Genomic DNA, 11,903 nt, shown 5'->3' with positions numbered 1-11,903 from the left:
TAAAAGATATTTTCTAAAAAAATTTCATTAACTAACCAAATAACAGAAAATATTTTTCTAAAAATATTTTGTCACTCACCAATCAAACATTAGAAAATAAATTAGAAACCAGCTTATTTTCTAAGAAAACATTTTTCATTCGTACCAAACACACCCTATATATATATATATATATATATATATATATATATATATATATATATATATATATATATATATATATTTGATTGGTTCACCTAATTTTAATAAAGGCACTAACTGAATACTTACTGTGCGGATAAATAGAAAAAAAGACAATTTTTTTGAAAAATCGACACCAACATGCCAAATAAGATAACATAACAAACAAGGAAAGATCAAGATTACAATCGAACTCACGGATATAATTAAGGAAGGAAAAGATCAAGTTGGAAACTCACACTCGTACAATTTCAATAAACACTCTTACTTATCTCAACATGGAAAGAAGTTAGAGACAAGAAAAGGAATACGACAGGGTCTCTACACTCAACAACAACAACAATCCAGTGAAATCCCACAATGTGGGGTCTGGAGAGGGTAAAGTGTACGCAGATCTTACTCCTACCAAGGTAGGACGACTATTTCTGGGAGACCCTCGGCTCAAAAGAAGCATAAAAAAAGGTCAAATAACGCTAAGAAGTTCAAAGCGATATGAGAAAGAAAATAACAAAAGCAACACAGATAAAATAGAGTAATAAAAGTACAAAGAGTAATAGAGAGATAATAACAGAAGTCAGAGCACAAGAAATTATAGTGTGCTAATGCGCCTACTAATACGGGAGAATAACGAGACTATGTACTAGCCTTCTACCCTAATATGGGTCCTCCACACCCTCCTATCTAAGGTCATGTCCTCGGTAAGCTGTAACTGTGCCATGTCCTAGCTAATCACCTCTCCCCAATATTTCTTCGGCCTACCCCTACTTCTTCTAAAACCATCCATGGCCAACCTCTCACACCTCCGCACTGGAGTATTTGTGTCTCTCCTCTTCACATGCTCAAACCATCTCACTCACATTTTTCTCATCTTGTCTTCCACCGAGGTCACTCTTACTTTGTCCCGAATAGTCTCATTTCTAATCCTGTCACTCCTGGTATGCCCATACATCCATCTCAACATTCTCATCTCAGCTACTTTTATTTTTTAAACGTGAGAGACCTTAACTAGCCAACAGTCCGCCCCATATAACATAGCTGGTCTAACCACTACTTTGTAGAACTTGCCCTTAAGTTTTGGTGGCACCTTCTTGTCACATAGTACACCAGAAGCGAGCATCTATTTCATCCTCCCTGACTCAATACGATGTGTGACATCCTCATCAATCTCCCCGCTACCTTGCATGATAGACCCAAGGTACTTGAAACTACTTTTCTTTTGGATGTCCTAGTCACCAAGCCTAACTTCCGCGCCAACCTTCTGAGATGTCTCACTGAACTTGCAATCTAAGTACTCTATTTTGGTCCTACTCAGCTTAAACCCTATAGACTCCAAGGTATGTCTACAATCCTCCAGCCTAGCATTAACTCTGTTACGGGTCTCATCAATCAGGACTATGTCATCTGTGAAAAGCATACACCATGGCACCTCACCTTGAATTTATCTCGTCAATCTATCCATCACCAAGGCAAATAAAAATGGACCAAGGGTTGATCCTTGATGCAACCCCATCACAACTGGGAAGTGCTCTGAGTCCCCTCCTACTATTCTTACCCTGGTTTTGTCTCTCTCATACATGTCCTTGATCACCCTAATGTACTCCACAAATACACCTTTAGCCTCCAAACATCTTCATAGTATCTCTCGTGAAACTTTATCGTAAGCCTTTTCTAGATCGATGAATACCATATGCAGTCCCTCTTCCCCTTCCTATACTGCTCCACCAGTCTCCTCATAAGATAGATGGCTTCTTTAGTTGAGCGTCCCGGCATAAATCCAAACTGGTTCTTTGAAATAGACACGCCTCTCCTAACACTCATTTCCACCACTCTTTCCTACACTTTCATAGTATGGCTTCGAAGCTTGATACCTCTATAGTTGTTGCAGCTCTGGATATCCCCCTTATTTTTATATAGAGGGATCATTACGCTCGACCTCCATTCTTCGGGAATCGTTGCCGTCTTAAATATGACATTAAATAACCTAGTCAGCCACTCCAAACCTAACTAGCTCGCGCTCTTCCAAAATTCTACAGAATCTCGTTAGGTCCGGTCGCTCTCCCCAACGCATCCTACGCACAACACCCTTAACCTCTGCGACTATAATACTCCTACAACACCCAAAATCGTGAAGCCTCCCTCTATGTCCCAAATCTCCCAACACAATCTATCTGTCCCCTTCTTCATTCAAGAGTTTATAGAAGTATGACTGTCATCTCTGTTTAATGAGGGTTTCCTCTACTAATACTTTTCATGCTTTTTTTAATGCACTTCACTTGATTCACATCGCGTGCCTTTCTCTCTCGCACCCTGGCTAGCTTGAACAATTTTCTATCCCCACCTTTCTATTCTAGTTCAGTATAAAGGCGTTCAAAAGCTGCCGTTTTTGCCATCGAGACCGCCGACTTCGCCTCCTTCCTCGCTATCTTATAAAGTTCCTTATTCGTCCACTTCTCCACCTCATCTTTTCTTTCTATCAGCTTCGCATACGCTATCTTCTTGGCTTCCACCTTCCCTTGCACTTCTCCATTCCACCACCAGTCCCCTCGGTGTCGGCCATGGCTAACTATCGAGACTCTCAACACTTTCCTTGTTGTACCCTATTACAACTAGCTGTCCTATCCCACATAGTGTTCTCATCCCCCCTACTATCCCAGACCCCCATATCCTTCAATTTCTCTCCCATCTCCAGGGCGCTAGCCGTGGTCAAACTCCCCCATCTGATCCTAGATCGGTCATCCCCGATCCTCTTCTTCCTCTTCATTTTGATCCCTAAATCCATCACCAAGAGCTTATGTCGGGTCGTAAGGTTGTCTATCAGAATGACCTTACAATCTTTGCACAACCTTTATCATCCTTCCTAAGGAGTAAAAAATATATCTGTGTCTTAGTCACCACACTCTAGAAGGTTACCAAGTGGTCCTCCTTCTTTGTGAAACTCAAATTGGCTATCACCAACCCAAAAGCTTTTACGAAATCCAAAAGTGAAACTCCTCCTCCATTTCTGTCCCCGAAGCCAAAGCCTCCATGCACATCATCATACCCTCCTGAAATAGACCTGATGTGCCCATTGAAATCCCCTCCCACAAAAAGCTTCTCAATAGGAGGTATGCCTCCCACTAAATCGTCCAAATCCTCCCAAAAGCGCCTCTTATCCTCCTCGCCTAAGCCCGTTTGCGGTGCATAAGCACTAATAATGTTCAACGTGATCCTTTCAACAACCACCTTTATCAACATTATCCTATCAGTGACTCTCCTAACCTCAACCTCCACCACCTGATCCTTTAAATTACTGTCTACTAAAATGCCTATCCCATTCCTATACTTCGATCTACCAGAGAATCAAAGCTTACACCCGTCTACATCCTTAGCTTTAGAATCTACCCATTTATTCTCTTGTACACAAGTTATATTAATCTTCCTCTTCTTTAGAATCTACACTCAATCAAGAATAAATCAATTTATTCTTGATTGAAGAAAAATTTCTTGAATTATCTTAAGAGCCGATTGTGAAAAATCAAAAAATTGATCCATCAAATCAATCTCAGTAATAATAAGATTGGTCAATAATTCTCCGTTCATTTCTAGAGACAATCAAGATGCGCCAACGGTCAGAACCAATCAAGCAGTATAAAATATTATCAACATCGAAGAAGAAAGAAGGCGCAACTTCACTTGAGCAATAATACAATTCACTATTTCATTTTACAAAAGCGCATTGCACTCATTGTAATTTACTAGTAACAAGAAAAGAAAAAAGAGAATAAAATTCCGTGCAAGTAGAGACTGTGACCACAAAGAGAGCTGAAATCATCCAGATCATAGGAACTCCCAAGTTCACCACAAAACACTCCATGTCAACAATGCTCCCTTAAAGTCCATATTGGTGATTCGAACCAATATAAGAATTTATGTGTCAATTTCTCAATTGTTCCTTTACTCTTTTTATAATTTGTTATATCTTTTATTTATCTAATCTGAGGAAAGTCGACTTACACGCATAATGCAACAGTTAACTCATATACTAATTAACATTAGAAAAGATTTCAATTCACCTACGTACATCCCCTCTTAAGTTTTAATTAGTATCAGAAGCTCTCATACTCTAGTCGCCTAACAACACATAAGTAAAGATCAAATGGGTGGACATTAGATCACCAAAGCATTTCTGCATAATGGACACTCCTTAAACAAGCCTCCTTATATGAGGTCAAAAACACGTATCTTCGATTACTTGTTAGGTTTGATTGTTAGCAATTGAATACATGTCCAGAAGATGAAAGTCGCGGAAATGTGAATGCTGCGGTGGATGTGTGGTTACACTAGGATGGATAGAATTAGGAATGAAGATATTCAAGATAAGGTGGGAGCGACATCGGTGGAGAACAAGATGCGGGAAGAGAGACTGAGATGGTTTGGGCATGTGAAGAGGAGAGACGTAGATGCTCCAGTGCGGAGGTGCGAGAGGTTGGCTATGGACGATTTCAGGAGGGGCAAAGGGAGGCCGAAGAAGTATTGGGAAGAGGTGATTAGACATGATATGGCACAGTTGCAGCTCACCGAGGACATGACCTTAGATAGAAGGCTGTGGAGGACTCAGACTAAGATAGTGGGCTAGGTGGCTTATCTTTACTCCATAGTAGTCGTAGTTTTGCTCATTTGTTTATTAACTTTTGATTTCTCCATTTGATTATTGCTTATATTTGTTGGTCCAGTTTACTTTGGGTATCCTATTTATCTATAGTAGTTAATGCTCCTTTCTTTTCGGTCTTTCCTATCCTGACTTTCTCGCTGTCATTTCTCATATTTTTATATTGTTTTCGATATGCTTGGCTCTACTGACCTATGTCTTGTTTTTCTTGTTTCTACTCTCTTGTTCTTCTCTCTTAAGCCGAGGGTCTTTCGAAAACAGCCGCCCTACCTTTCAAAGTTGGGGTTAGATCTGCGTACACTCTACCCTTCCTAGTCCCCACATGGTGAGACTATACCGGGCTTGTTGTTGTTGTTGTTGATAATATTAAGTAAAAATGAGATGAAGATAACAAAGCAAGTAAACGAAAGCCATGGGAAGCGTTGGAGCTTTGATGATAAGTATGCGCATTGGATCCGGTGATCGATGTTTGAATTTTTTTAGCTTGTGATCTAAGAACGATACAATAAATGAATGTTATAAGACAAAGACTTAGCAAAAAATGAAAAGCTTGGAGTGCAAGAAAATAAGTCTGTTGCTATTGTATTCCTTGAAAACATACAATTATGCAGAAACTACTATTTCTAGGTTATTAAACTAACACATTAACTAATAATAAAGCTCCACTCGATCCCTAAAGTACTACAACCAATGAATATCGCCCACACGAAAAAAATTCTTAGTGATGCCAAACAATATTCCGGTCTTGTGCTCTGGTGTTGATCATATGTATGGTGATTCGTTCTTTAATCCTTTTTGCAATGTCATCTAAAATACAAGCCCATTCGCATAGTTGGGTCACAAGCTCTCATCCTTTTCTCGGTAATAACTCAATCTTTGCATTTCGGAGATTTGTCGAAGTTCGTGGCTTTATACACCTCCAAAAAAGAATGAAATCTTCTCCGAAAATATCATCGAGACTTATGCATCCTTTTAAAACAACGTCTCTGGTTATACTTTGCTAGTTCCATGTGTCCAAATACATACGAGCATGTATCCTAACTTCTTCTTATCCAATTCAATATTGCCTTCGTATTTTTGGTTGATATTTCCTTAAAATAAAGTATCTTATGCGATTAAGTACACTAATTTTTTTGCCTATTTTACTTGTTCAATATTGTTTTGACAGACTTCTTTAGGAATAATAAATAAAATTACAATTTTAGTATATCACTTTTTTAAAAACAATAAATTCAATGCTTTGAGAAATACATTGTAAATTGATTATAATTAATAATAAGAATAAATTAGAAACTAAGTGATAAATTATATCTTTATTTTTAAAACTAAATAAGTAAATATATATATATATATATATATATATTTTTTTTTTTTTTTGATATAATAAACAAATAAAAATGAATCTGGGAAGTACTATACTATAATTTTGGAGATAAAACTTAACTTGAATTTTAGGCATGGATTAAAAATCAAGTAGAGGGTTGTTAAGGAAAAGTAAAAGGCCATAGGTTTTTAGGCATGGATTAAAAATCAAGTAGAGGGTTGTTAAGGAAAGTAAAAGGCCATAGGTCCCCGTGGCTATCTATATCCATGTACTTCATGCAATTCCACATTATATGTCTAGGTTGTGGTCCCCAGATTGTTACTCTTTTAATTTTAGGCCACAAAAAATAAATATTTGAAGTGTTTTTTTTTTGGGGGGGGGGGGGGTTAACAGGACGTACGTACAATTCAATTATAAATGCTCTCCACGACTACTGATAACCTCAACAGCTTCTAAAATTTGATTCAAATATTCCCATTCCACTACTTAGCTAATACAAATATAATCATGTATTATCCTTCTCATCTTTTAGCATTATTATTTTCTTGGTTCTTAGCCATTTTTGTTGCTCGCAAATACAAAATTAGAATCGGAACAAGTGCAGGAATAGGGGCACCTAAAGGTCCCGTTGCGTGGCCCTTTATAGGTCACCTCCATCTGCTTAGTGGCCAGCTTCCCGTTTGTCGAACCCTTGGACTCATGGCTGATAAATATGGACCTATTTTTCAACTGCAGCTTGGAGACCGTCCAGCTCTTGTTGTCAGCAGTTGGGAAATGGTTAAAGATTGCTTCACAGCTGCCAATGACAAAATATTTGCTAGTCGACCAAGCATGGCAATAAGCAAGTACTTAGGTTATAATGGAGCCGTTTTCGCTTTTGCCCCTTACGGACCATACTGGCGTGACATTCGTAAAATAATAACTCTTGAACTCTTAACCAATAGTCGCCTTGAGAAGTTGAAGCACGTCCGTACATCAGAAGTGGATTTTTGTATTAAAGAATTGTACTCAAATTGTAGAAATAATTTTCCTGTACAAGTGAACCTAAGTAGCTGGTTTGAGGACATAACGTGTAATATAATCATTAGAATGCTTGCTGAGAAGCGATTAACTGGATGTACCGACGATATGAATTTCAAAGAATCTATAAAGAAAGCGTTGTACCTCGGTGGAACTTTCGTTTTTTCTGACGCAATTCCATCGCTTGAATGGATGGATATTGGTGGGCATATTAAAGCAATGAAACAAACCTTTAAAGAAGTTGATATTGTCTTTGATAGATGGTTAAAAGAACATATCCAGAAAAGGAAAGATTCTCATTCTACTGGAGACCAGTCTGATTTTATTGATATCATGCTTTCTACCCTTCCAGAGGAAACCATGGAGTCTGGATACGACCGTGATGCCATTATCAAGTCAACAATTTTGGTAAGCTGCTTATTGTCCCTTTATCCCAAATTATTTATCTTTTTAAAAATCAACTATACTTCACCTATTATTCTCCTGAGTTGAATGCTTGAATGACCACTTAATTTTATGGTAATTGTATGTCACTTAATTTTGCTCTGTCTTATAAAAATCATTCAACTTTACTTAGTTAACTTTCATGGATCTTAACTTGAAATATAATTTTCAATACTTATTATATGGTGTGTCGGTTATAAGTTTAATGTAGTACATACTTAAATGCAATAAAGCTCATGTTTTCGAGTTCATTTATGGCATGCAACACGCTGCCATAAGAAAAAGGAAGAAAAAAATAAACAACTTTGTTGACAATAGAATCAGATTTGATGTATCATAATTTATAAGAATTAGGAATGTTGGAGGTAACAAAACAATAAAAGTAAATTCGTGCAATTATTAGTTTGAACCGTGGTATTTTAATTATTAAAAAAATTCTATGATATATGTAATGCTTTAACGTTATGATGATCATTTATTTAGTAACTATTCCATAGTCTAACGAGATGACGTATATCCAACTAATTAATATGGGCAGAAGGTTTAGTGCTAATAATTGGAAAATTTACGGTTTTCTTTATAGCTTTTATCTGTCAATGTTTTCCTTTTTTAAATCTGTCAATTTTTGGTTTAGTGCTAATAATTGGAAAAATTACGTTTTTCTTTATAGCTTTTATCTGTCAATTTTTTCCTTTTTAAAATCTGTCAATTTTTCTAAAATTGAAAATATACCATCTTCATAAAACATAGGATTATTTTTCGGAATTATAAAATAAATAGATATAGATATGGCAGGTTGTATTACAGCATAAGACTACTTAATCACATGGGTTGCCTACTAAGGTAATTTACTGTGGAAAGGGATATGCAAAAGGCTAATCAAGAAGTTAATTTTCACTGTTTATATTTATTATAGTACCTTTCTAAAAAAAGAAAATCTGATTTGAACAAATAACTATCACGTTTATATCACAAGTTGATGAGTAAAACAAACTTGAAGGAACAATTCAATTAACAGTCTTGTCTGCACTAGTGATGAATATACCCTTGGACACCGGACGTTTCAGAAAAAAAAAATTAATGCCTCAACCTCCTCTTAAAAATCATATTCTTTGTAAAAATCGAATGAATTGATAAATCGAATCAGTTATTGATTTATTATTATTGGGTTAACAGATATTTAATGATTTTATAAAAAAAATTATTGAATTATTGATTCGATATTAATTTTTTAATATTTGATTATTGAATAAACCGATAACCTATTAATATGATAATAATTTACTATTTTAATTTTTACCCATTAATACTTAATAAAATGGGTTACCTACGGGTGAATATAATTTTTAAGAGGAGATTGAAGCATTAATTATTTTTTTCCTGAAATGTCCAGTGTCTAAAGATATATTCGTCACCTACAAACAAGTAGCAAATCTAGTGGGGACAAGATCATTAGTTGAATTGTTCCTTCAAGTTTGTTTTACCCATCAACATCTGATATAAACATGATAGTCATTGATTCAAGTCAGAGTTTCTTTTTAAAAAATGGTACTATAATAAATATAAACAGTGAAAATTAACTTCTTGATTTGCCTTTTGCATGTTCTTGTTCACACTAAATCACTTTAGCTGGCAACCTATGTGATTAGGAGTTTGTGTCCATCCCTAATCGAGTAAGGTTTTCTTTTAAGTAGTCTTACGCCTTAATACAACCTGCTATATCTACATCTATTTACTTTATAATTCAAAAAACTAATCCTATGTTTTACGAATATGGCAATATTTTCAATTTTAGAAAAATTGACAGATGAAAAAAGAAAAAATTGACAGATAAAAGCTATAAAGAAAAATGTAAATCCTCCAACTATTAGTATTTAAACCTTTTGCCCATTAATTTTTTTTTATACGTCATCTCCACATTCACCCCTCTATTTAACCCGCCCCGACCCTACTCCGCCCCATGACCCAATTACCCATCGAATTAAAAACACCCGTCCCTTTCATTTTGAAACATAAGACATACGAGTTTGTTTTTTGACGAGGAGCCACATCCACTAGTTCAGGGGCAAGATTTAGATGGCAGCGAGCGGTTCAATCGAAATTCAAAAAAAAGTTTGCATGAAATATATAAAATATTTTTAAATTTTTATATATAGAGAGAACTGTTTAATATTGAACAATATAAGATTAGAACTTGATTTAATGGTTGACGGAGTTCAAAATTCACAAAAAAGAAAAGAAAACACCATTACTACAAAATTTCTAGTTGGATAGAATTATTTATATAGTTTTTCCTCAATCCATATTTCTATCCTTCATCGGAAACAAAATGCATATTTTTTACAAGAAAGTGTGGGTACACTTGTAAAATGATTTTTCTAAAATTATATATATATATATATATATATATATATATATATATATATATATATATATTATGTGTGTGTTGAATAATAATTTAAGCAATGGTGGAAAAACTCAAGTGATAAATAGGGATTTGGGAACAAAATCATCTAATGGGTATTTTATTAACAAATTTCAATATTAAATTATCATAAATAATAAATAAAAAAATTCAACTTTCATTTATTTGTTAGTGAAAGTTTCTGTAATTAGTCCAGACACAACCAGTATTTCTAAAAAATAATAATTCAATTTTCATTAATATCAATATATTGTTAGACACAAAAACTAATTTAAACGATGTTAGATTAAAATTCCAAGAATAAACTTTTATATTGATTACAAATTTGAGATTATAAAAATAATGTTATTATTAAAGGGTAGGATGTTTTGTTTTAATTAGCTGGGCAATTGGGTCGTAAATAAAGGGGTGAAGGTTTTTTTTTTTTTTTTTTTTTTTAAGCATAAAGGGGTGAAGGTGGGGTTTTAGAAATATGCCACATAATAAATAATAATAATAAAATTAATTTAGAGAAACGTTAATTTAAAGGGCAAAAGTGAGCAAAAATTGTGAATGGAGGGATAATTTAGAGAAACGTTAATTTAAAGGTCAAAAAATGAGCAAAAATTGTGAATGGAGGGATAATTTTAACAAAATAGATGAAGGAGGGTATATTTAAATCTTTTTCAACTGTCTAGAGATATTTTTAATTACTTGTATAATCATGTCTTATTATTCGCTCGTGCAGATACTTGTCATGACGGCATCAGAGAGCACTGCAGAGACATTAATATGGATACTATCTCTGTTAATGAATAACACCCGCTCATTGAAATTAGCCCAGGATGAGTTAGATGAGCACATAGGAAGAAACAAATGGGTTGAAGAGTCCGATATCAAGAACCTTCCCTGTTTGCAAGCCATAGTAAAAGAAACTTTACGTCTCTACCCTCCCGGTCCCTTGGCGGGGCCTCGAGAGGCCATTGAAGACTGTTACGTCGGTAAGTATCATATTAAAAAGGGCACTCGTTTGATTGTTAACCTGTGGAAGCTTCAGCGAGACCCGAAAATTTGGAAAGATCCAAATGAGTTTAAACCAGAGAGGTGGTTCTTGAAGGAACATACAAATATTAATTTTAGAGGACAAAATTTTGAGTATATTCCTTTTAGCTCTGGAAGAAGAATGTGCCCTGGTTTGATGTTCGGAACCCAAGTAGTGCACTTGACGCTAGCGAAATTACTTCATGGATTCAATATTTCAATGCCAAGGGAGGAACCAGTAGATCTAAGTGAAGGCTTAGGCATTTCCTTGCCTAAAGTCAAGCCTCTTCAACCATTTCTTTCTCCCAGATTGGCTGTGGAACTCTATCAAAATCTTTGAACAAGTAAACATAATAAAAGATATGCAGGTCGAATTTCATAAGTTGATGCCTAATATATGCACGGCATTATTAAATAAGTAGTACATATATTGTAGGTTTACTAAAAAAGGGCAGCCCGGTGCACTATATTGTAGGTTTACTATTTCTGTATAAAAGGATTATGATGTTTAAAGTATCATCACCAAAAGGTTAAATTTTGGGACAAGTCATTGTTTCCTTGTATTTGATGGTAAGACTTTGATGCTTATAAATTACGCAAAAAGTACTTTTTAGTCTCGATTATCTATTATTAGAATGCTTCAAACTATATGATGAATAATCATGATTAAAAACGTAAAAATCTGCACAAATCTACACAAAGATATACGACGCAATATATATATATATATATATTACTACCCCAATTATGATCCAAAACTCAAGGTCATTATGACACCCACCCTAACCTCTCTGTAGGTAAGTCAATCCTTCAGCTAACTCAATAACAAATAATAATGTGGA

At 35.1% G+C, this 11,903-nt stretch overlaps 1 protein-coding gene across 2 annotated transcripts; it reads left to right on the top strand.

Moving 5' to 3' along the window:
* The first annotated feature begins 6,612 nt into the window (after window positions 1-6,612).
* On the top strand, window positions 6,613-11,676 carry LOC129882716 (xanthotoxin 5-hydroxylase CYP82C4-like). 2 transcript variants are annotated; one of them, XR_008765824.1, is made up of 3 exons: window positions 6,613-7,580; window positions 10,769-11,497; window positions 11,537-11,676. XR_008765824.1 is itself a non-coding variant. In XM_055957136.1 (2 exons), exons 1-2 carry the CDS (start codon window positions 6,660-6,662, stop codon window positions 11,399-11,401), a joined length of 1,554 nt encoding a protein of 517 aa, XP_055813111.1. In that variant the 5' UTR covers window positions 6,613-6,659; the 3' UTR covers window positions 11,402-11,676. The 2 variants fall into 2 exon arrangements, 1 of the variants encoding a protein (XP_055813111.1); XM_055957136.1 differs by having other exon boundaries at window positions 10,769-11,676.
* Window positions 11,677-11,903: the final 227 nt, after the last annotated feature.

Source organism: Solanum dulcamara, chromosome 3 (genome assembly GCF_947179165.1).
Source record: "Solanum dulcamara chromosome 3, daSolDulc1.2, whole genome shotgun sequence".
In the NCBI taxonomy this organism is placed as follows: domain Eukaryota; kingdom Viridiplantae; phylum Streptophyta; class Magnoliopsida; order Solanales; family Solanaceae; genus Solanum; species Solanum dulcamara.
Note: the sequence above shows the minus strand (reverse complement) of the source record. Positions and strands in the feature narration are given on the sequence as shown.